General features: G+C 52.8%; 1 protein-coding gene and 1 long non-coding RNA gene across 4 annotated transcripts; one reads left to right on the top strand and one right to left on the bottom strand.

Moving 5' to 3' along the window:
- The first annotated feature begins 882 nt into the window (after window positions 1-882).
- Mmp17 (matrix metallopeptidase 17) lies at window positions 883-25785 on the top strand. 2 transcript variants are annotated; one of them, NM_001105925.1, is given in 10 exon segments: window positions 883-1161; window positions 10779-10911; window positions 11195-11324; window positions 11653-11936; window positions 12538-12714; window positions 14663-14762; window positions 19159-19241; window positions 19329-19481; window positions 23136-23393; window positions 23875-25785. In NM_001105925.1, coding segments are annotated over 10 exon segments (1764 nt in total). In that variant the 5' UTR covers window positions 883-1005; the 3' UTR covers window positions 24165-25785.
- Window positions 21135-23000, bottom strand: LOC120095935 (uncharacterized). 2 transcript variants are annotated; one of them, XR_015634779.1, is made up of 3 exons: window positions 22848-23000; window positions 22488-22631; window positions 21135-21276 (listed from the first exon to the last, which is right to left on the bottom strand). It is a non-coding gene; the product is annotated as an uncharacterized LOC120095935 (long non-coding RNA). The 2 variants fall into 2 exon arrangements; XR_015634780.1 differs by having other exon boundaries at window positions 21144-21276; window positions 22488-22627.

Genomic DNA, 25785 nt, shown 5'->3' with positions numbered 1-25785 from the left:
GGGAATGGGGTGGGGGTGGCGCTGGTTTTGAACTCCGCCCCCTGACCCAGCCAGTTTCCAATCCATCACCCCACGTTGAGCCCTGCGTAGGGATTATTTTCTCTGGACCTCAGTTTCTTTGTGTACAAATTGGAAACTATGGTTTCCACCTCTTAAGGGTTGTGAAAAAGAAATTTTCATCTGTAAAGTGCCGAGCGGGTGCCAGATCCCAGCTAATGTTTGCTATTCATAGCTTCCCTTTCTGTCGCGGCTCAGAGAGATAGAATGGGTCCAGCCCGCCGGAAGTCTGGGGGTTCACTCCCTGCCCCTCAAAACAAATTCTCACACCTGCTGCATACCCTCAGCATCGAAGGACAGGTGCTTCCTGGCGGACTAGGGGGAAAAGGTGCTCTGGGCCCAGTGCTCCATTCAGGACTCAGGTGTGCTCCCGTCCTACGCCCCTACTCCCTCCCACTCTCACCCATCCCATCCCACCCCACGCCTCCGCTCCCTCCTACGCTCTCTTGTATCACACTAACCCCCTCCCCCACCTCCGATCACTCCGCATGGGGGGGTGCTCACTCCCACTCGCCCCAAGACTCCGTGGCCCGCGGGCTCCCCCGTGTGCCCATCATGCGCGCTGCGGCGGTCTGCTGGTCCTGAGTGACCGGAAACTAGACCAAGAGCTATAGCAGGCGACCAGGGAGCGCGTCCAGAAGACCGCGGGGAACTCTAAAACACTCGCACCCCGATTCGCTGGCTCCTCGCCTGCAGCAGTGCTCCAGCCTTTGGGGAGTGCAAACCTTTCCAGCACATTACACGGCCCAGCCCGCGCGGGGGTCCCCTTTAAGGGAGTGGGCGTGGCTATATCTTATTAGCATACATTAGCATGGCCCTGCCCCGGAGGCGGGCGGGCGCGCGGCTCAGTCCCGCGGAGCGGAGCGGTGCGGGCGCGGAGCCGAGCGAGGCGCGGAGCTAGCTGCTGGCTAGTGCGGAGACCCTCGCCACCCGGCCTGGGATAGCGGGATGGGACGCCGCCCGCGGGGACCTGGATCCCCCCGGGGACCTGGCCCTCCACGACCCGGGCCCGGGTTGCCGCCGCTGTTGCTTATGCTGGCGCTGGCGGCCCATGGGGGCTGCGCAGCGCCCGCGCCCCGCGCGGAGGACCTCAGCCTTGGGGTGGTGAGTGCGGGACGCGGGCACGGGACCCTGGACGCCCGGGAGCCGGGTCCGCGGGCGTTCACGAGGTGCAAGGGAGAAGGGAGACTCTCCCTTGTTCTTGGAGAGGTGCGCGAATCCGGGGCGAGGCGGAGGGCGACCCATTTCCAAGACAGAGAAACTGAGACTGGGGCTCAGGCTGAGTGGGGCGCACGATTGAAGATCTAGGAGGACACCGGTCCCTTTCCCGTTCCGTGCGGTCGTGCGCCGCAGCCGCGGGAGCCCCGGGGAGGTGGTCGCCCAGCCGGAGCCCGGTCTCTGGTTAAAAGCAGCTCCACAGAGACCTCTGGCGGGGTGACCGGTGTCACAGACGCCCGGAGAGGTGCGCCCCGCGAGCTTCGCGGCCGGAGTGGGAGGTCAGGGGCGCGCACCCCAGGCCGGGGACGCGCCTGTGGGCGTCCGGAAAACCTGGGGTTCCCGAGTTTGCCCCGCTGAGGACGTTGGAAGAGCTTTCTGCACAGCGTGCGTGCCGCGACCCGGTCTCCTTCCTCCTCCGCCGGAGCGATCGGCCTTGTCCCGCCGGTGCGGGTGACAACCTCTGCCGTGTCAAACCCGCTGCCGTCCCCATCCCGCCAACTCCCACTGCCAGAGCTTAGCTGGGCACCCCTGCTTGGGGGCTGGGGGACCGGGGCGCCGGCATCTTCCCACCTCTCGTCCGTCCACCCTCCTGACTGAAGTCGGGTTTAGAAACCCGCAGGAGACCCGGAAGGTTTCGATCAGACTTTATGGCTCCGCAGGCCCGCGAAGCCCTCTGCAAAGGCGCGCGTGGTGGATAGAGCCCGCTTTCGAGGAGGAGGAGGCCCGGTCTAGGCTCCCAAGATCTGGAGACCCGGCCAGGGGCGGCTTCCTGACTGGCCCAAGCCAGCCAATATCCTAATGGGGTCCTGGCAGAGTCCGCTCTCCACGGGCGGTTGGCAGTGAGGACTCCTACACCCTCAGGTCTAGGCAAGGTGTCATGGAGATTTCATGCTGGAGGAGACACTGGGGAAGGAGCAACCTCCTGTTTGCCAACACTTGCCCCAGGATCTAAGAGAGGGGCTAACTAAGAGAGGTGGCCCCAGGCATCTGAGGTGGCAGTGGCCCCGTGTTTTCTCTGCCCATTGCAGATATCTGAGGGTCCCCTGAGGTGGCTTCCTCCCACTCCAATGGCCTCTAAAATAGGAGTTCCTCACATTCCTGCTCCTAAGCTTTCATAGCTGACTCCCCGATGCTATGAGCGTTGGGACATCCAGACGTGGTTCTGGGTGGGTGACAACAGAGCCCAGACCCTTCAAGCTCTCGGAGTGTCTCAAAGGGGCCTGGTTAGGGGACATTGAGGCGGAGTCTGGGAGAGGGTGCCCCTGCCCATCCACGTCCTTAAATCAGGCTCAGTGCACTTGGGAAGTTTGCAGCAGCTGGACCTCGGTGGTTGGGGTGGGGTTGGCTCCTCCTCCTGGCACCTGTGGGCCTCATCCGACTTTTCCCCTCCCCTACCGAGTTCCTGAGCACCCCAGGATCACCAGTCTACCCGCACCCTGAAGACCTCACTAACCGAGGTGCGTAACTCCAGGCTTGCCAGAGGCCGCAAAACCCTGTGGTCCAATCCTGGGTAAGGTGGGAGGGTGCAGCAGGTAGCCCCCTGCCCAGGACAATACCCTCCCGGGTGTGGGAACCCGGTCCTGCTCGCCTCTCCTGTGGTGGTGGTGGTGGTGGTGGGGGCGCCCTCTGGTGGCTCTCTAGGGGATGGCACCTAAGAGCTTGGGGCTCAGGGGTACTGAGCTGCAAAAGATGGGCGGGCTTTGGGTGGGAGCTTTCTGATGCCCCTCAGACCGCCCTCTGCGGGCTGTTGAGCGTATTCAGGTCTGGATGCCTCTGAGGAGAAGGACGCCTTTGTGTTTGTGATCAGTCGCTGCCAGACACTGCTGAACCCACGACTGGGCTGGGAGGGACGAACGCCCGTGAATAAAGCCAAGAAGAGGCCCCCAGGCCCCCTAGAAGGATACTCAGGATGTGGTTCCTCACAGCTCAGTGGGTCTTGTTTTGTTACTCCGTTTCTTAAGTGGTTGCACACAGCAAAGTGTGCAATCCCAGGGAAGGTTCTGGAGAGTGACGTCCTGGCCGCCTTTTCAGTGTCCAGCTGGGTAGCCATGGGGAAGTGGACAGTTTTCAGACAGTCAGATCAGGCCCTGGGTCGCACTCCCTGCGGTTTTCACTCACCACCTGTCTTGGAGAATCTTTCATTCGCTGCCTGGCTCTGCGGCTTCTTGCGGTCCCCGTCCCCCCCTCATATTTCATTTACAAATGTCATACCACTCATCTCGGCCTGGCTCCGTAGTGGTTACCGTGTATCAGCAGCACCAAGCAGTCGTGGCATCTGATGGCCCATGGCTGCTAGGGGTCTGCTTGAGAGCCCCCTTCATGCTGGCTGCTACGCAAATGATCCCAGCAAGTTTCTACTCGGAAGCCTGTTACAGTAGCAAAATCTCTCCCACGGCTGGCACCACACAGCAGGGCAGGTTCAGATCTTCACTGATCTAGGCACTCATTATGGCTGCACAGAAACTGAGGCAGGAGGAATGTATTAAGACCAGCATGGGTTATATAGAGTGAGACTCTTAAAAAAGTGGAAAGAGGGCTTAGAGGTGTATATATAGTCCAGTTGCTTGCCTAGCATGCACAGAACACTGGCTCTCAGCCTTAGTACCACCCACTTAACCAGACATGGTGGCACACACCATGATCCCAGTACTGAGGAACAGAGGGAAGAGATACGGTGTCATCTTTCGTCATCTTTGGTCATCTTTGGTCATCTTTGGCTACATAGAGCACAAGGCTAGCCTAAGCAACCTGAGACTACTTCTTTAAAAGGACCAGTTCTGGGTATGGTGGTGTATGTACCTTTAATCCTAGAATCCCAGCACTCAGGAGGCAGAGGTGGATCTTAAAGAGTCGAAGACCTGGTCTATGTAGGGAGTTCTAGGCCAGCCATGGCACCTAGCGAGACACTTGTCTCAAGAAAATAGAGGTGAGGCTGTGTGTTAGTTTTAGTTGGTCTTAGTTCAGTGGTTCTCAACCTGTGGGTGGAGCCCCCTCGGGGATCAAACGACCCTTTCACAGGGGTAGCATATCAGACATCCTGCATATCAGATATTTACACTGCGGTTCATAACAGTAGCAAAATTACCCTTATGACGTAACAACGAAAATAATTTTATGGTTGGGGGACTCTCCACGACGTAAGGAATTGTATTAAAGGGTGACAGCATTAGGAAGGTTGAGAACCACTGAATTAGTTATGTTTTTATTGCTGTGACCAAGGTAACTTGGAAATCAAAGTGTTTATTGACCAGAGCGGTAGGGGTGACAATAGCAAGGTTGAAGACTGGGGTTACCAGGACAGCTGGGTGCTCGTGTCATCAGGTGGCAAAGAACACACTAGGGATGACCATTCTTTTGACACTTGAAGCTAGGCCCTCTGGGCCACACCTTCTAATCCTCCCCAGACAGCCTTACCAACCGGAGACGGAGTGTTCATACGCGTGAGCCTGGTGTAGGGTGGTCACTTTCATCCAAACCCCTACAGAGGTCATTTGTCTAGTATATGAAGGGCCCTGAGTTCTGTACTAGTGTGTGTGTGTGTTGTGTGTATGCATGCGTGTGCACGCGTGGGTGAAAACAGGTCTCAATGTCACATGCTTCGAGCTTCACTTTGAGACAGGGTCTTGCTGTATAGCCTTGGCTAACCCGGAACTCACAGAGGTCTGCCTGCCTCTGCTTCTTGTCCTGAGTGCTAGGCTTAAAGGTGTGTCACTTAACCTGGCCACCCTGTGGGACCCTTTTACCTAGACCCAGGCTGGGTCCCACACTGCTGCTTACCTGCTATGTGACCCAACAGATCCCAGGGCATCAGTCTTCCTTCCTTTTAGATGGGCCCATAGGAACAGGTTGTGCTTAGGGAGGGGAAGCTAGGGACGGCCAGGAAGCTTGCAGAGCGTTCTCCAGTGAGGACACTGCTGGGGGCTTCTAGGGTGTGGTAAATGCTTTCGGCCTTAACTGTAAACATGGAGCTTTTTAGTAACTCTTGGCTCTGGATCTGCTACTGGCCAGTTTTGCCGGCACATGAAGGAGAAACAGCTGAAGCACGTTGGGCACCTGGCTCGCAGAAAAGATGGGATGCACAGCCTGGCCTCCCCTCATAGGTCCAAGTCTCACTCTGGGCCTGTCCCCACACCCTTGACGCATTGATGTCCTTGTCTTTCCTAGACTCTGGTGCTTAGCTACTTTTCAAATCAAAGCCTCAGACCTACTCTTCCCAGCATGAATGTTCTTCCCAGGGCTCCTTACCTGGACAATCCCGTGTCTACCCAGAACAACTTCCCTGGGCGTCCATCTAACTGTCCCCTCTGTCACATCCCTCCCTTCCCTTGCAGTGGTTACCGGATAAGCTCAGGAACCAGGTGGATCCAGCCCCAGTTCTGCACTCACGTGCTGTGTGACTGGGTCTGTGTCCTGACCTCTCTGTGCTTCTCTTTCCTTGTTTGTAAAATGGGGGGTCATGGTAGCGCACCCTTCATCAGGCTGACTTGCACAGTGCCCACCCTGCTCACAGGAGAGCCCAGAAAACAAAACCAGCACCTGCCATCCTTCCCACATCCTGGGGTTTGTGTGGTGCTTCTGCAATAGGAAACAGTCAGCGATCACTGGTGCAGTTGTCGCCAGGAACAAAGTAGCCCGTGACGCTATGCGCATGGTCTTCCTCCATTGCCCCCTCCACTCTGCCCACTTCTGGACAGATCTGCCCTGGTCTGTTTCACAAGCTTCACAACCAGCCCTAGGCATGGGATCCCTCCGGCTACCTGCTAGGATCTGTCTTTCTAAAAGGGCCATGCAGGGGCTGCAGAGAGGTTCACCTGGTAAAGTGCTTGCCGTGCAAGCACGAGGACCCAAGTTCAAGCCCCAGAACCCGTGTTTACAGAGCTGGTCATGGGCTCAACGAGATGGCCCAGTAGTTAAGAGCGTGCACCTAAGACCCACACTTGATTCCCAATACCCACGACAGGTGACTCACAATCGCCTGTAACTCTTAGCTCCTGGGGATCAGATACCTCTGGCCTCCTTGGGCACCACCCACAAACACAGCAAGAAATATATATTTATATGTAAATATAAATTTGGCATGGTGGGAGATACTTGTATTCCTGGCACAGATGAGACAGAACTGGGGGACAGTGGGTCCTTGGAGCTTTCTGCCTCTTTGGTGAACTCCAGGCCGGTGAGAGACTGTGTCTCAAACGAGCTGAACAGTGGTCCCGGGGGTAACACCCAAAGTGGTTCTCTGGCTTCCGTATGCACCACATACTCATTAATAAATGAATGAGTCGTGTATCCTGTGTGCTTGTGTAACTGTGGGCAGGCAGGTTATCCAGCTCATCTGGGCCTCAGTTTCCTCCCCTGTAACTGGGGCTTCCATCAGTGCTCTGTCTAGGGTCTGGCGGGGAGGGGGGTTGATGGAAAAAGGATAGTAGGTGTGAGGAGTGGGTAGCCAAAGGTGGCCCTGCCCATGGACTGTGGTACCTATACTCATTTATATATTAGTAACTATTGACAATTACACACACACACACACACACACACACACACACACACACACACACACACACACACCAGGAGCTGGCCCTGCTTCTGGCACTGGTCAGAAGGACAAGAATCTGAATTCAGCTTCTGGGCCTCAGTTTCCCTACCTATGAGATGTGGCTGGTGTATCTGTTTGCCTCCAGCTGGTGGGTCCAATTAGAGAGGGATGAGGAGTGGCTGTCAGCTTCATAGCAATAGCCTGGGTCCCAGGCAAGCTCTGCAGGCTCCTGGGGGCCACAGATGGCTCCTGACCGAGGCTGTGGGCAGAGCTGCCCAGGTTCCAAGAGACACTTGGGTAAAGTCAGCACCAGGGGCTTGGGCGGCGGCTGCACTCTATAAATTTGCAAAAAAAAAAAAATCATCTGAAGGATTTTAACGCTGTATATATCATGCCTCGTTAGAGCTGTAAAAAGATGCACATTGTGTCAAATGGTGATAAACGCAACAGCAAGATGGGAAAGAGGAGGGGGGTACCCCCGGCACTCACTGACTGACTGCGTGTTTACATCTGTGCAGGAATCCCTGACTGCCCAACCAGCTGGCTCTACTGGTCTGCAGTAATGGCCCCGTTCTCTGACTGGGCTAAGAGGAAAGGGTATCCGCCCTTGGGGGTGGGACTCCCCTTCTCCTGGCCCCACCCCCTCCCCAGTGGCCTTCTGGAAGGTTCACCCTGAGCCTCACAGCACCCGCCTGCTGCAGCCTCCGTTGCCCTGGAGACAGCGGTCTGTCTCCGTGGCGACAGTGGAAGGAGGACCAGGCAGGCAAGCAGGAAGCTGGCGGCCCAGGACAGGGTGTGTGGTCCGGGCTCTCTAGGTTTTAGGAGACAGGGGAGAAAAAGCGAAGAGGTCCTATCTTTGGCCACCCTGTTGTGGACGTCGAGGTGGGGAGGGGCTTGTACACCTTCAAGGGTAAGAGGGGGTCAGGTGAGGTGATAAGGGACTGGCTCTTTGCTAGCTGCAAGGTGTTGGTCAAGGCTTTCTCTTCTGCAGAAATCTTGTCCTCTAGGTGGCTTTTGTCAGCCTAGGCAGCCCTAAGTCCCCTAGGCTAACCGACACCTCAGTGGCCGGTTATCCTCATTGGACATTTACTACTCACTAGTCCCAGCTGATAATGGGGACCTCTGGGTATTTGGGGGTTTACCTGCCTAGAGATGGGTGAGCCCGGGGATTCCATATCCCTGTACTCTGTGATAAGGGAATGTTGTCAGTGTCTGCCTCATGTGAGTCCACCTGAGACCAGCACTGACCATCACCCACCTCCCCGAACCAAAGCCCACTGCAGTCGGCCCCTTCCCAGGACTTAGGGCTGTGAGAAACGCCTTGGTTGGATACAGGAAGGGGGGGGGGCTACCAACAGGCAAAAGTTGAGCTTTCTCTTGGTGGGGGCTGGGCATCTGAGACTGCAGGTACAGTGTTGCCAGTTCCCGATTATATTCTGTTCTACACAGGATAGCACCAGATCCCATCCCAGTTTAGGGGGCTAGGAATGACCCTCCCAGGGGTTCCCCGTTCATGTTTACTCTTGGAAGATGGACCCCTTCCCCCTGAAGTGTTCATGTCAGGGCTGAGGAAGCTCGGGGGTGGGGTGTGGGGTGGGTGGCTTCCTGCAGTCATGAGGCCTTGCTGTGAGCTTGTTAGGGAGTCTTGAAATTGTGTCTGTTGATGTGTGTGTGTGTGTGTGTGTGTGTGTGTGTGTGTGTGTGTGTGTGTGTTTGTTCTCTTGACAATTACCAAAAGAAATTTAAAAAAAAGTTGAGAGAAGTCAAAGCAGGATCTTACCCAAGCTGGCCTCAAACAGAATCCAAAATGGGACAGTAGACAGATCTGGGCCTGCACCCAGGGGTGTGGCTCTTACTTCTAAGCTGCTATGGAGAATGTTACCCTGTCCTTGATGGTCCTGCCCTTCAGCATTAGAAGCAGGTCTCTGGCATCCCATATACATGGGCAGCTTCCTGCCTGGCTGCCTGGAGGGTTGGAGGGGGATGAATTTGAAACAGAGAAACCCCAGCAGGGGTACATGTATCTGGGGAGGGGACCTGGGAGGCACACTGTATACAAATTACATCATCCGGGCTGAACCTCCCAGCCGTGGTAGCTTGCCTCTGATTAAGGCCCCGAGGGATCCTAGGGAGATGAAGGCCAGTTCTCCACTGGGCTCCCAAGCCACAGCCGTCAGTCAGCATCAACAGCTGGCCCAGGAGACAGAGCCTGAGACGCATCCTCAGAACCAGGGAAGGACATGAACGGGTTGATTTTTTTTCTTTAAGTGTCCATCATAAAAGAAGCAGGTTACTGGATGTGACAGCACACAACTTTAATGCCAGCACTGGGGAGGCAGAGACTGGAGGATCTCTGTAAGTTCAGGGCCAACACCTACATAACAAGTTACAGGGCAACCAGGCGTACGTGGTGATACAGTGTCTCAAAAGGCGGGGGTGGGGGACATGGGGGGATGGGGATGGGAGTGAGCTTCTGGATCCATGGTTGAGGTCATTAGTTCCTATTACAGAAGACCTGGGTTCAATTCCCAGTAGTTGCGGAAGGGAGGGAAAGGGGGCATTTGAGACCAGCCATTGCTTCAGTTCTGGGTGTCTGATGCTCTCTTCTGACCTCCATGGGTAACCAACATGCATGTGGCCACACATAGCCATGCAGGCAAGACATGCCTCACACAAAATAAACCATTCGATTCTAATTTAGAATAAATTTTTTAAAAGATTTATTTATTTCATGTATGTGAGTACACCGTCACTGTCTTCAGCCACACCAGAAGAGGGCATTGGATCCCATTACAGATGGTGGTGAGCCACCATGTGGTTGCTGGGATTTGAACTCAGGACCTTTAGAAGAGCAGTCTATGCTCTTAACCACTGAGCCATCGCTCAAGCCCCTAGACTAATTTTTATTTAAAAAACAAAAGAGTACTTACTGCTCTTGGAGAAGACTCTAATTGGGCTCTCAGCACCCACATTGGCTGGAGATTTTTAGCTTCAGCTCCAAGGTGCTTTTGGCCTCTGAGGTCACCTCCATTCATGTGTAGAGACATACAGAACTCCATAATTACACTTTTTTGTTGTCTTTTTTTTTTTTTGTAAGTCAAGATCTCTATGTAGCCCCAGCTGTTCTGGAACGTTCTCTGTGTGGACCAGGCTAGCCTCGAAATTTCAGAGATCTGCCTGCTTCTGCTTCCCAAGTGCTAGGATTAAAGATATGCACCACCACACCTGGGTAATTCAACATTAAGAAAAAAAAAAACTTGAGGACAGCGCTTGCTTGCATAGCACACACAAAGCTACGGGTTCTAGCCCTAACACTACATGAAGCAGGCTTGGTAATATATACCTGTAATCCCATCCCTTGGATAGTGGAAGCAAGAGAGTCCAGAGTTCAAGGTCACTTTGGGCTATAAGGTAAGTTTGAAGCCAGATTCGACTCTGTGAAACCCTGTCTCAAAAGACAGGGGTAGCTGGGTATGGTGGCAGACACATTTAATCCCAGTACATGGAAGGCAGAAGCAGACTCTGGCATTTTAAGACGTACATAGCCAACCAAGACTATATACAGTAAGACCCTGTTTCAAAGTGTGCGCGTGCGTGTTTAGAAGATATGGAAGGAAATTAGTCTTTAGGGTTGGGCCTCTCGTTTGTGCCTTTCTTGAAAAGGAGGGTGACTTTGGCTCAGAGCACCCCGCCCTACACAACCTTCTGGGTCAGCTGGAACCTGCCAGAGGAGAGCCTCGGGCAGGATGGTTGTCACAATCGGCACGTGGACTCCAGCGCCATCTGGTGGTTGCTGGCAAATATTGCGCCTGCACATGCTCACCCGAATCTCAGGCTTCCTATGGACAGGGATGTGGTAGGGGTGGCCAGGGCTCAAGAGGCATTTCCCCTGCAACAGTCATGAGCTTAGGCAGTTCCTCCTCAAGTGGGCTCTTCCCCAATAACCTCTCCCTCTGTTCTGTGTCCCCAGGAGTGGCTAAGCAAGTTTGGCTACCTCCCACCTGCAGACCCGGCGACAGGGCAGCTACAGACACAGGAGGAACTGTCCAAGGCTATTACTGCCATGCAACAGTTTGGCGGTCTGGAGACCACTGGCATCCTGGGTTAGTTCTCTGGGAGGCACCAGGAGGCTCCTTGGTTCCATCAGGGTTGTGCTAGTCTGGTCGTACCATTCCTCGATGCCCAGAGCCCTGAAATTAGCCACTGAGGACTCAGAGTGACTAGAGCCATGAACTTGAATGCTGGCTTAACCTGGCTGGGGATGAGAGGTGGGGGTAGGGGGCTTGAGCACACCTGGCCTTGGAGCCAGCAGCCCTGAGGGAGCTCTGGGGTCTTCACTGGAATGGTGGAATCAGGCCTACTTGCTGACCCACGTATACTGTACAGATGAGGCCACTCTGGCACTGATGAAGACCCCTCGCTGCTCCCTTCCGGACCTGCCCCTTGGGGCCCAATCGAGAAGGAGGCGTCAGACTCCGCTACCCACCAAATGGAGCAAGAGGAACCTTTCTTGGAGGTGCGTGGCCGGGGTGGGGGCGCCCCAGGTTTGCATCTCTCTCTGTCCTTCTGCCGTTCCTGGGGCCAGACCAGGTCAGTGAGAATCCCACCCCTGTGTAGCCTAGAGGGTGGGGAATGACCCGAGAAATCGGCCACCCAGGTCATCTGGAAAGCTGATATTTGCTTGTTACCCCCGGGCCTCACATGCATTCATCTCCTAGAGACTTCAAAAAAAAAAAGTCAGACAATAGGGGACACTCATGTCCAGGAGAGGCAACACTTCACCCCAGTGGGAGGTCCAGAAAGGCCTCAGGGGCAGCTGGCCTCCACTCTGACCCTGACCCTAGGGTCCGGACATTCCCACGGGACTCACCCCTGGGCCGGGATACTGTGCGTGCACTCATGTACTACGCCCTCAAAGTCTGGAGTGACATCACACCCTTGAACTTCCACGAGGTAGCGGGCAACATGGCAGATATCCAGATCGACTTCTCCAAGGCTGACCACAACGACGGCTACCCCTTCGATGGCCCCGGTGGCACAGTGGCCCATGCATTCTTCCCTGGTGACCACCACACAGCAGGGGACACCCACTTTGATGACGATGAGGCGTGGACCTTCCGCTCCTCAGGTGTGTGGGGGACCTAAGTAGATGGGACCCTGGGCCTGGGCAGTCCCTGCGAGCCCTGCAGACCCAGAGTAGCAGCCTGAACCTATAAAAGGTAGATGCAGCTGTGGCCCCCCAGAACGAGTCCCCTGTCAGGCTTTTAAAGAGCTCAACCCTATTCCACTCCTAAGTTAGCCACTAAGACCCACTGGGCTCTTCTCATGGCACCGGTCCATGAGGTGTCTGCAGTCAGCTTGGCAAACCCGGCTAGTTCCCTGCCCAGGGCACAGGAGCCCAAACCTCTCACATAGTGTGTAGGGGTTGACACCCACTGTATTTGAGCCTGGAAAATCCTCCTGATCCTGGGATGTCTCCATTATGGTCTGGCCCTAAAAGAGCTGGCTTCTATAGCATGAAATCGTAAGATAGCCCTGGGAAACTCCTTCCAGCCACACAGGGCCTCATAGGAGCTCAGCACAGCCTCGCATAGCCTCGGCACGAATATGACTAATTTGAGCCCCCCAGCCCAGCCAGGATGCAGACACCCACTGAGCTCTGTATTCCAGCGCCATCATCGGCAAGGGGGTCCTACCCTCCCTTGCTCATGCAGTTTCTGCGTCCTCAGATGCCCACGGGATGGACCTGTTTGCAGTGGCTGTCCACGAGTTCGGTCATGCCATCGGTCTGAGCCATGTCGCTGCCCCAAGCTCCATCATGCAGCCATACTACCAGGGCCCCGTGGGTGACCCGCTACGCTATGGGCTTCCCTACGAGGACAGGGTGCGTGTCTGGCAGTTGTACGGTGAGTGTCCCCAAAGCCCAGTATGGATCACAGGGAGGGTAGGGCTAGGAACAGGCGCCCCAGATAGTTGGTTCTGCTCATAGCTGTGACCTCTTAGATTAGAATACTGTGGGCACATGAGGTCTACTGGGGATGGAACAGAGGAGAGAGGAGAGGAACACGGGGTGTGGGACACAGTGCTTTCTAGTACTGATGCCTCTGGTACTTAGAGCTCTGGGGATTTCATATGTGTTCCTCAAAAGATTGAAGGGTTTTGGCAACAGTGAAAATGGACCCAGCCCTATTGGGCATGTGCTAAGATAACCATCTACTCTTTATAACTAAGGGAGGAACAGTAGCTGTGGGGTTGGCCCAAGTCAAGCAGCTAGTCCTAGATAGCTCATAAGCTTGAATAGCCCTTCAGGATCAAGGAGGAGCATTTTGCCCAGGATAGCCCTTACGAGTGCGAAGATATCCCTATAGGACCAAAATTCAGGCACTTTGCCCAGAGTAGCCCCCAGAACCTGGAGGCGAGGAAGCATGCCAGGGTAGAGCCGTGGCAGCGAGAGGCAGTCAGCTTGCCTAGAACAGTTCCATAGGAATGTAGACAGCCAAAATGGGAGCAGAGTCTGGCCCAGGGCTAGTCCCAAGACACATCAGGAAGTAAAGAGAGGTGTCTCTGTCCCGGTGCCCATCTGGAAGATGATTCCCTGGGAGGGAGGGAGGGAGGATATTTGGTATACAGAAACATCATTCTGCCCTAGTAGAGCAAACCTATCACCAGCCTCCAGTCTTACCCTGCACCTCCCTAACCTTGTTCCAAGCCCCTCACCCCATTTGAGTGGGGTCATTGTTTTGTTTTGTTTTTTTTATGGTGGTGATGTTTTTGTTTGCTTTTGCAGAATTGCCTCTTTTAAAAAAAAATTTGTATGTGCCTGAAAATACGTATGTGCACCACATGCCTGCAGGAGGTCCCCCACAGAGGTCAGACGAGGGCTCCAGAGCCCCTGGAAACTAGAGTTACAGGCAGTTTGTAAGCCACCGTGTGGATGCTGGGACCCTAACCCAGGCCCTTTGCAAGAGTAGAGGAGCAAGCACCCTTTTCCAACAAGCTAGCTCTCCAGCCTTTGTGTGATTTTCTTTTTATGTGTGAGAATTTCCTGCCTGAATGCATGTATACGCCCCACATGTATACCTGGTGCCTGCGGGTGTCAGGAGAGGGCATTAGATCCCCTGGAACTAGAATTAGCAGTTGTGAGATGTGTGGGTGCTGGGAACCAAACCTGGGTCCTTTGCGAGAGCAGTCAGTGTACTTAAGAGCTGAGCCATCTCTCCAGCCTTTGTGTTGTTTGTAATGCAGTGTCTCTGGGGGTGCACACATGTTAAGTTGGCACTGTCACAGGGTTCTGCAAGCACCCCCCTATCTAACTCCAAAACTCTCACTACCTTAAACTCGCCCCCGAGGAGAGGTGTCTCTGAGGATTGCCTGAAGTGAGACATTTTGGGGGAAACAGAGCCGTACAGAATGAGGCCTTCTGGGGTTTTCGTTGTTTTTGGTTCCCCACCAAGTGTGGTGTTTGCAAGGTCTCTCCCTCACAGGAGTCAGATTAGGTCCCTTTTTCATGACTAAACGAGCCCAGCACTGAACACTGGGTCACTTCCCGGTCGGGCTCTTGTGACCAGCACTGTGGACATTGCCGCAGAGTTCTTGCAGCTCTCCTGGCTTCCATCTATCCATGGTGTCCACCTGGGTGTGTGATGGTTAGGGACGCTGATGTCCTGGACAAGCTCTTGGACATAGCATAGTTCACAGGCATGCTGTGGTGGTCTGCCCCACCCCGACAGCCATTCAGCCGAATGGAAATGGCGGGAAATCACCTGCCAGTCTCACAGCCCAAGCCCCACGCCTAGGGTGAAAGGCAGGGTGGACCAAGGCCCTCAATTGAACGAAGTCTTTCTATTTCCACAGGTGTGCGGGAGTCCGTGTCCCCTACTGCCCAGCTGGATACCCCAGAACCTGAGGAACCACCCCTCCTGCCAGAGCCCCCCAACAATCGGTCTAGCACTCCGTGAGTCATGTCCTTTGTCACTATACCTTGGCCAGCCTGTCCTTGTCCAATGCTTCCCCTTCTGGGCACATAGCACCCAGTATAGCCCAGGGTCCTGGGGAAGGCACTGTTGTATGTGCTGACTGGTTCTGGGGGACACTTTCTTCTTCTTCTTCTTCTTCTTCTTCTTCTTCTTCTTCTTCTTCTTCTTCTTCTTCTTCTTCTTCTTCTTCTTCCTCCTCCTCCTCCTCCTCCTCCTCCTCCTCCTCCTCCTCCTCCCCCTCCTCCTCTTCTTCCTCCTCTTCCTCCTCCTCTTCTTCTCTCTCTCTCTCTGTCTCTCTCTCTCTCTCCCCCTCCCTCCCTCTCCCCCCTCCTCTCTCTCCTCTCTCTCCTCTCTCTGTCTTTTTTTTTTTTTTTTTTTTTTTTTTTTCAGAGCTGGGGACCTAACCCAGGGCCTTGCGCTTCCTAGGCAAGCGCTCTACCACTGCGCTAAATCCCCAACCCCTCCTCTCTCTGTCTTTAAAGATGCATTTATTACTATATGTAAGTACACTGTTGCTGTCTTCAGACGCACAAGAAGAGGGCATCAGATCTCATTACAGATGGTTGTGAGCCACCATGTGGTTGCTGGGAATTGAACTCAGGACCTCTAGAAGACTCTTAACCACTGAGCCATCTCTCCAGCACAATCACTTCTTCTCTTAAACGTCTCAGTAGGAGATGGGGGGAGGGGAGAGGAGTTGTTACCCCAGGGAGCTACGGTGAATCTCAAATTGTTCCTCTCCTATAGCCTGGTTTACTAAGCCTTGCTCTTGCGACACGGTGACAGGTCTGTCACCAGCGTTTGCTTGGGGTATGGAGGACTCAGGGTTTTACATTAGTTGTCAGTCCCTCTGCATTTTGAGAGCTGAGCTTATCCAGTCAGTCTCCTGTCCCCTGTCCTCCATGCCGTGTGTTCCCCCACCGCCCCCTTGCACACATCCATACCCTGTCCCTGTGACCAGGGCTATCAGCACAGCAGCTATGTTCCCTGATAGAAGGACACTGTTGAGAGTTCCCACAGACACAGTCTTTTGTTATTCAACCTGTCCCTTCTCTTCCATGACGCCACACCCTGCACCCGGCACCCCGTACCCCACACTCTGGCCTCCTTGCTGTGCCCACACACATTTTGGGCTTCTGTCTCTTGTTTCTGTGATGGATGGCGCTACACTTGGCTTAGCTGCACACCGTGAACAATTTTACAATCAAGATACTGCTCTGCTTGTTCTGGGTTGGTTGGTTGGTTGGTCTGGTTTGGTTTTGGGGGGACGATGTCTTTGTCTGTAGCCCAGGCTAGCCCTGAACTCCTACAATTTTTCTTACTTAGCCTCCAAGGGCTGGGATGGTAGACACGAGTAAATATGCTCAACCTACCATTATTTCCTATCTGTCCAAGTTTTTTGTTTTGTTTTTTTTTTTGTTTTGTATGTGTAGGTGTGTGTGTATTTCTTGTGTTGGGGCCCCTTGTGCCTGCAAGGTTAAGTGTACTGAGCTCTACCCCCAAACCCCATGTTGTGTTGTTTGGTTGGTACTTTCTGTTTGGTTCGGATTTGAGGTAGAGTCACATCTATCCCAGGTTGGCTTCAAACTGTCTATGTGGCTAAGGATGAAGACCACCTCCCACTTCCGGCCTCTGTTTTCCAAGTGTCAGGATTACAGCGTGTGAGAATCGAATCCTGGGCTTTGTGCATGCAAATATTCAACAGCCTGAGATGGTTATGTGTGTGTGTATGTATATATGTACATATGTACACACATATATTAGCATTCATATGCATATACATTCATGTTTATATGTATACAAACATATACATATACATATGTATGTGTGCATGTATATAGTATACACACATATATATTAATGTATGTATGTATATATGTGTATACACATGCATATATTAGTGTATGTATATATGTATACAAACACATACATACATATACATATGTGTGTATGTATATAGTATACATACATATATAATAGTGTAATGTGTATCTATATATATACACATATATGTATATATGTATATACACATACATATATTTATGTACATATAGAAACATACATGCATATACATATGTAGATACATAATAGAATATATTAGTGTAGTGTGTGTATCTATATGTATACACACACATATATGTATATATCTTTAGCGTGATTACGGGCTGTGAGCACACACATACCACAGTGTATGCAGGGGTCAGAGGATAGCTCGTAGGACTAAGTTCTCTCCTTCTATCATATGGACTCTAGAGACTGAATTCTCGCTATTAGGCATGACAGCAAGTACTTTAATGAACTGACCCACCTCACCCCATGCTGGTGTTTTCAGATAGGGGTTCTTTCTTTAATTGATATTGAACCCTGGAATTTGCATGTTTTGGATATTCTTTTCTTTTTTTTTTTTTCAGAGCTGGGGACCGAACCCAGCGCTCTACCACTGAGCTAAATCCCCAACCCCTTGTTTTGGACATTCTATAACTGAGCTATATCCCCTCTGGAGTCATTTTTCTCCTCCCAGCCCCTCCCATGCAGTCCTCTAGGTAGGTGGGAGTGCATGTGTGACCCCTGCCCTGGGGTTCTGCCCCTTGTTGGAGCCTGAGTCTCCTTGTGAATGGGCCCACTGCCGTGGGGCTCAGCAGGTCTTTCCTGGGAAGCCCTCTGTGGCAGTGCCTGAGGACAGGTAGGCTGCCTCAGCAAATGCCCTCAGGTCTCCATCAGGGTGCCCTGTACTGTCGATCACCACCAGCTCCTACCCACAGCTCTCCTCTCAGTCCCCTTCATATAAGCCAGAGCTCTGGAGATCCATGCTTGCACACTTAGCACTGTGGTAGACAGGACCCACTCAGCCTCTGAAGTGTGACACTGTCTCATTTGCAGCGTGCACAAGCTAACATTCACACCCTGACCCCTACCCACCAGGCTCTACATGCTGAGACCTGGGAGACTGAGAAGGTGTTCTTACTCCCTGGCTATTATTTTAAGGGTTTTTTTTTTTTAAAAAAAAACCTGTCTCTTTGTAAATATGTATATTACAGAGACTGGGGGTGGGGTAGGGACGGACATCTGCTGGAGCTGGAGTAGCAGGCTGTTCTGGGCCACCTGATATGGGTGCTAGGAACTGACCTGGGTCCTCTGCCAGAGCAGAAAATACTTGTTGGTTTTGAGACAGGATTTTACTATGTAGTTCTGGCTGTCCTGGAATTCACTATGTACACCAGGCTGGCCTTGAACCCACAGAGATCTGCTTCTGTTTCCTGAGTTGCTAGGATCAAAGGCATGTGCCCCCATGCTCAGGTAGCAGAAATGCCCTTAAACACTGTGCCATTTCCCTCGTGCATGGGGCACTCTGTTGTATGTGGCTCTGTGGGTAGTTTCCTGGGAAGTCCTACTTTGAATAAGGTCTAACTGAAGCCTAGTTTATATGACTTCCTAGGGAGTTATAGAAACATTTCTTCATTCTACATAGGGCCCCATAGCAGACCAGAGAGAGGATTCTAGTCTAGCCTCCTGAACCAGTGAGTTTTCTGGGGCTACTCAGAGGTTTGAGGGTAAGGATTACTTACAAGAGGATGGTTGATACGAAGGCAGCTGCATTATTGAAAAGCCCACCCCAGCCTTGGTGATAACTCAAAACAGCATCCTTGGAACTGTGTAATTGGCAGGTAGCTTAGCCATTTGGAGAGGCTTCTTTTTCCCAGACATCTTCTATAACTTTGGGAAGGGACCCTCTCAATCTTGTAAGTTTCAGGAACTTCTTGTGACTTGGAAGTTTTCCCTTCTAAATAGCAAGGCTCATCCCTCTTAGGAAGAATTTGTAAGTTTCAGGAACTTCTTGTGACTTGGAAGTTTTCCCTTCTAAATAGCAAGGGTCATCCCTTCTAGGAAGAATTTGAGTGCTTCATTCCCAGGCCATTGCAACCTAACACCCAAGCTGACTAGGACATGGTAATCTTCCTGTCTCAAACTCCAGAGAAAAGGATTATGGGCATGATGTGTCCACAAACCTGAGTTAAGCTCATATTCTTTGCTTTTGTCTTTTAATCATTGTCGTTGGTTTGTTTCGGGGCGTTGATGTTGTCTGGTGTTTCATACTTGGGGGAGTTGGCTTTGGTGTTTTGAGCAAGTCTCATATAGCCTAGGCTAGCCCCAGACTCATAAAGTAACTTATAGCCTTCTTGGGCCTTATTTTTTTTCTTGGGCCTTAATTTTAACTGACCCTGTTTGCCTGGTAGGCACTGGCTACCTCATGGACACAGGTTTGTTGTGGGTCCTTCCAGGATGCTCACCCCCATGATTCTGGCAAGAGTAGCTCACCCAGCTGCTTGGGTTGGGTGTTCTCCCTCTCAGCTATTCTCACATTCTGCCCTGCAGGCCACAGAAGGATGTGCCTCACAGGTGCACTGCTCACTTCGATGCTGTGGCCCAGATTCGTGGTGAAGCATTCTTCTTCAAAGGTAACCCTGGGGGGTCCCGTGGAATGGACGGATGGATCCCTATAGCCACAGCAGGCTGTGGTAGCCACCTTCCCTTTCCTCACCCAGGCAAGTATTTCTGGAGGCTGACCCGGGACAGGCACTTGGTGTCCCTGCAGCCCGCTCAAATGCATCGCTTCTGGCGGGGTCTGCCGCTGCACCTGGACAGTGTGGACGCGGTGTATGAGCGTACCAGTGACCACAAGATTGTCTTCTTCAAAGGTGAGTGGACTGCCTCCCTGTGCGTGCCACAGCTTGCCCTGGCCTCCCTCGGTGTTGTCTGACCCACCTCAGCTTCCCCTGCACCCTGCCAACCTCCAGCCACCAGTCTGAGAACAGCTGTACTCTTTGGATGATGTGTGTATTGTTGCCTCCTGGCGGCTCGTCCTGTAGAGGGCGCTGTAGACACACAGTAAGCTAAAAAAATAGGAAAATCTCTTCCCAGGGGTGCAGGTGGACATTTGATGCTGGGAGGGATGAATATTTCTACATGGAGGAAGGAGTTTATTTGAAGCAGCATTAGAGGTGATGGAGAGAGCAAACTAAGACAGGCGAAGCCTATCTAGGGCCCTGCCATTGAGCAAAAACCCAGGTTTACAACTAAAGTGGAGACCCCCGAGGCAGAGACAGCCCCTCTGAATACAGAGAAGTAAGAAAGCAGTCGGGGCCTCAGCCATGAAATGCAAGGGGGATGTGAGGCCACAGCCCATGGGAGTACCCTTTGTCCAGGCTACTCCACCCTGTCCCTAACCCTGAAGAAAGGCCCCTAACCTTCAATGCTAGACTTAGACCGAATGTATCTCTCTCTTTTTTTTTTTAAAGATTTATTTATTTATTATATATAAGTACACGCTGTAGCTGTCTTCAGATACACCAGAAGAGGGCATCGGATCTCTTTACAGATGGCTGTGAGCCACCATGTGGTTGCTGGGAATTGAACTCATAACCTCTGGAAGAGCAGTCAGGTGCTCTTAACCGCTGAGCCATCTCTCCAGCCCCGAATGTATCTCTTATATCCATGTCTATGCCATAAGGAGGGAAGTACATTCCTATAATCCCAGCACTCAGGAAACTGAGGAAGGATGATTGTTCCAAATTCCCAGCCAGCCTGGGTTCCGTACTGAGACTGTCTCCCAAAATTCAGGGGGCCAGGGGACTAGGAATATGATTTCATTGATTAAGCCCATGCGTAGTGCACACAAAGCCCTAGGTTTGCACCTCAGCACTGCATGACCCAACGCTAGAGGCAGGAGGTTTGTCAGTTCCAGGTCATCCTTGGCCACAGAGCAAGTTGGAGACCAGCGTAAATAGGAAAGAGGAAGCCAGAGAGAGGAGATGAGCGTGCCGAAGTGAGAGCCTCCTGGGCCCATGCATGGGTAGAAATGGAACTCTTCCTGTCCTAGCTGTGGGACAGAAACCTGGGGTTGATATAAGCAAGTGGCCTTCCCTTGGCTCAGAGATGCCGGGGCCTCTCCATTTGAAAGTGGTACCAGTTCCAGGTCATCTTCCCTGCTCAGCTCAGGGCTCTATGAGGACACCAGGCTGCTGAGCCAGCATGGCCTCATGTATTCTCTGTGCTTCAACAGATTACCAGACAAAAGCAACTTAGGGAAAAAAGGTTGGCTCCCAGTTTTAAGGCACTCAGTCTATGATGGCTCCCGGTTCTAGGGCACCCGGTCCATTGTGTTAGGGAAGGTATGATGGTGGGAGGATGAGACAGCTGGTTACATTGTAGCCTCCGTCAGGGGAGATGGATGCTCTCAGCTCTCTTTCTCCTTTTTATTCAGACCAGAATCCCAGCCCATGGAGGTGGTGCTGCCCACCTCAACCCAATCTAAAATATCCCTCCCACGCACGACCGGAGGCTCGATTCTTCACACCATCAAGTTGACAATGTTAACTATTTATTGTGTTGCCTTTTTTCCCCAGACAGGGTCTGAGTGTGTAGCTCACTGGCCTAGATTTGCTGCGTATCCTCAGGCTGGCCAGTTTTTTTCTCAGTTGAAACTGAGCTGTGCTGAAAAAAAAAAAAAAATTAAATCCCGACCTGGAGCTTCTAACCTGCCTTTGGTTTTTGAGCTCCTGGATAAAACACATACACACACACAAACAAACATGCCTTTATATTTTTAATAAACCTTAAGCAACATAATACCCGGGCAGCTGTCTGCCCTCTATGCCGTCAGAATCTATTTCCCTATCAATAACCCCAAGTTATTACTTACTATTTACTGTGTTCCGTCTGGGCTGCTTTTTTTTCTTTTCTTTTTTTCCGGGGCTGGGGACCAAACCCAGGGCCTTGCACATGCTAGGCAAGCGCTCTACCACTGAGCTAAATCCCCAACCCCCATCTGGGCTGCTTTTAATGGTCTTCTAATTGGGTATCCCTCGGGGCCACGTTCTCTTGACCCTTAACCCACAGCGGTGGCTCTCGAAACCTAAACTCCACCTACATCTCTTCTGCTCAGCTATTGGCTGTCAGCATCCTTATTTACCGATCACAGTCAACTGGGGGCAAGGTCACTTAGCTGGAGTCTATGTGTGGACTTCCTCATCTCTGGGGCAACCAGTTTTGGGGGTCCACATTAGCATTAGAATGCAAGCAGCATCGGGCCAACCCACTACAGGGCCGGGAAGCCCAAGATTAGTTGTTCTTTTTTTTTTTTTTTTTTTTTTGGTTCTTTTTTTTCCGGAGCTGGGGACCGAACCCAGGGCCTTGCGCTTCCTAGGCAAGCACTCTACCACTGAGCTAAATCCCCAGCCCCAAGATTAGTTGTTCTTAAGCACTGGCCCCCGAGCCAATGAATCCACAGCACAGCGACTGTACATTTCGTCCATAAACATCCACTCTGTGTCTTTTGGTCTCCAATCTAGAACATTCCTTTGGGCCTTCAGCATCTACCACTCCAGGCTCCCTCCCTCTTGTGTCATGTTTCCTGTAGATTAGAAATATCACCCACAGGTATCCTGACCCATTCCACTTGGTGGTGGTCTGGCTATGGTATAGACACAGAATTCTTTTTTATGTTACCATCTCTACCTTATAGTTACCGGGAAGCCCTGAAAATAGCCAAGAGCTGACCGAGCATCTTGCGCTGGGTCTGTCCCATACACTGGTACCCCCGAGTGGAGCCTGCCTGCTCGCCCGATGCTGCCTTGCTCCAGCCAGCATCTGTCTTTGTTCCCACTGAGCCCAAGGTTCTTCAGCGATCTAGTTCAGTGTCTCACCTGCATCTCACTCGTAATAGGGTACGGTGCTCCAGGCTTTTAACCGTAGTGCTCAGGTAAGGGAGGCTGGCGGACCAGGAGTCCAAGGTCATCCTTGGGCTACGTAGTGAGTTTGAGACTAGCCTGGGTCACATGAAACCCTGTCTTAAGAAGGGTTTAGGATGTATTATTTGATTTAAAGATAGGTTATTTGATTAAGATATATATTTAAGGTATATACACATATACATATATATACACACATATCACATACACATATACATATATATGCACACACATACACACAATACACATATATACATACACACACACATATATATGTATGATATATATATATCAATTGAGCAGGGTAACAGATACCTTGGTTCCTTGTCTCTAAGTGGCTGTCAGAAGAGGACCTGATTCTCAGGCACTGGTTATCTGACCAGCACCAAGCGTATAGTAGGTGCTCAATTAGTGTCAGACACAGCTTCCCCTCGACGTGATGATATGGGGTCACCAGCATCTGGGTACCTGTGGGCAGATCCTGAGTGTGACTAGCCTTGTCCTGCTACCTGGGTGAAGATGGGGGGTGGGGGAGGGGCATTGGGAGAGAAGTTAAGACGGGAGCTTTTTGCCTCAGCCCATGGCTCTTTCTCTCACCACCAGGAGACAGATACTGGGTGTTTAAGGACAACAATGTAGAGGAAGGGTACCCACGACCCGTCTCCGACTTCAGCCTCCCGCCAGGTGGCATCGACGCCGTCTTCTCCTGGGCCCACAATGACAGGACTTATTTCTTTAAGGACCAGCTGTACTGGCGCTATGACGACCACACACGGCGCATGGACCCTGGCTACCCTGCCCAGGGCCCCCTGTGGAGAGGTGTCCCCAGCGTGCTGGATGATGCCATGCGCTGGTCTGACGGTGAGCACCAGGCGCGGGGGGACAGTGCTGTCCGGCATGTTCCTCGTCTGTAGATGGGGGTCTGAGGATGGGATTCCCCGGACCACTGTATACCCCACACGTACCTGTGTGTGAGCTCTGAGGGATCTGGGTCCTCACCTCTCTGGCTTTGCTCCCCTCCCTCCCCTCTGCCCACATCAGCCTGCCTGTAGGACTGGCCTGCCAGCCTTTGTGTGTTTCCCTCCACCCAATACTAAAAGAGACGCTCACAGAACGGATGCTAGGTAAACTCTGGCAAAGAAGAGTGGAAGTTGACAGTCCATCCCCAGTGTCCCACAGTCTCCTCCAGCAGGTGTGGCCCACACAGCCTGTCTAAGCTGCCCTAAGCCTGCTCCCCCTGACTCAAACCCCGACCCGAGCTCTATACTCAGCCACGGTGTCCCCTGTGTGTAGCCCCGTTGTGATTGAGCCAGCAGCTCAGCCTCCCTCCTCCCTCCTGCAGGTGCATCCTATTTCTTCCGAGGCCAGGAGTACTGGAAAGTGCTGGATGGTGAGCTAGAGGCAGCCCCTGGGTACCCTCAGTCTACAGCCCGGGACTGGCTGGTATGTGGTGAGCAGCTGGCGGATGCGGAGGACGTAGGCCCCGGACCGCAAGGCCGCAGCGGGGCCCAGGATGGTCTGGCAGTATGTTCCTGCACTTCAGACGCACACAGGTCTGCACTGCCACCTCTGCTGCTGCTGCCACCACTGCTGTGGGGCCTATGGACCTCAGTCTCCAGCACGGCATCCTGAGGGCAGTGCTAGCCTTGCGGATCAAGGAGCCAAGGGGGGCAGGGACACACTGGCCAGTAGTCAGCAGGACTTGTGCTCCAAGCCCCCGGTCCCTCGCTCCTTCCTTCCTTCCTTCCACTAAACCCAGGGGTGCTGTGCCATCTGCTGGAGTGGTCTCCAGCTGGGACAGGCCGTCCTACCAAACGGCATCCATGCACCTTTCCTACCCGGAGCAGCCATAGGCAGGCGCTCCTTCCCTCTTCTGCACATCATGCTGCTTCGTTGCACCTCGCCGGGCTACCCACGCCCAGCTGTCACAACCCCAGGATGCCTTGTCTGCACCTGAGCGGCTCTGACTGGCATCTGCACTTGGGCTGATGGGGACAAATGGGGGGGGACAGTTCCTCGTGGTGTCCATAGGGGCCACCGTGCCTGTTTCACAAGTGAGAGAGGTGAAGCCCCCCCCCCCCGATGGGGAACGTGGTCGGAGAAGGGCACCTACCCAGAAGTCTGATCCACTGTCGTTTGCAGCAGCCATATCTGCTGGTACAGGGGACCAGTCACACTCAGGATCTGCCCACAGGTACCCAGATGCTGGTGGCCAGGGATCCCGGTCCAACCATCAGGAGTACAGCCCCCTCTCCTCATCCTAGACAGGCTAGACGTGGAGGCTGTGTCCTGTTATCTTCCTCACTGTGGCCAGGAGAGCACTGTGGGTCTCCCTCGGGTGCTGTTGATTGGGAGAGGGGGTGCCCATGAAGACTTCTCTTCATCCATCAGTACCTATTGCTTCAGCAGGATGCCCTGTGGGTATAGTTCTGGACTCAGACCCCACAGCTCAGACTCAGAGCTATCCCCTCCCCAGCTGTGGAGGGGCTTTAACACCTGGAATATAAAAGTGGGTGTTCAGTTAGGGAAGAAGGATCATTGGGGGAGGACAGGGATAACAGTGTCAGGGCCCTTGGGGGTCACAACAGTGTCACCGCCGGACTTGGAGATGTGGGAATACGAATTGCTGCTCTGGGTGCCAAACCTCCATGGTCCAGAAAGGGCTAGATGGGGTGATGAACTCCAGGGAGGAACCGCCAAGTTCAAAGGTTCTGGGATGAGATGGGTCTAAGGAACAGGGCCACGGGTGTAGGCTTGGCTGCAGGGTGAGCAGTTTCTGTCATTGGGCACGAGATGAAAATTAGTGATCACACTTACATATACACACACACCCCCTCCCCACTGGCCCTGTCCCATCTCAGGTAAAAAAAAAAAAAAAATAGGCTTCTACATACCCCAGGCCAGGTTTGAGTGTTGTCAGGATGAGCGGCAGCCAACAGGGCCTGGGTTTCTACCCTTCTCCCTCTCCCAAGCCTGGCCACAGCATCCACGCACCTGTCAGACTAGGCAGGACAGAGTTGGGGGTGGGGGGGTCTGAGGTTTCCATCATGGAAGCCACTCTGCCCTCACATCAAAGCACGTTCCTAAGATGTCCCATGCTGTCCACCAGCTGTCCTGTACGGTAACAGGGAAGACCCTAAGAGTCTTTGTCACGTAGCGCTGAAAGCCAGGCCCGCAGGCTGGAGCTGTCTAGATGCTGGTGTCTCACTCATTTTAAAACCCAAACTCTTAATAAAAATTTTCTACACTGGAG

Source organism: Rattus norvegicus, chromosome 12 (assembly GCF_021556685.1).
Source record: "Rattus norvegicus strain SHRSP/BbbUtx chromosome 12, alternate assembly SHRSP_T2T, whole genome shotgun sequence".
NCBI lineage: Eukaryota > Metazoa > Chordata > Mammalia > Rodentia > Muridae > Rattus > Rattus norvegicus.
The sequence above is the reverse complement of the archived record's forward strand: the minus strand, read 5'-3'. Positions and strand labels throughout refer to the sequence as shown.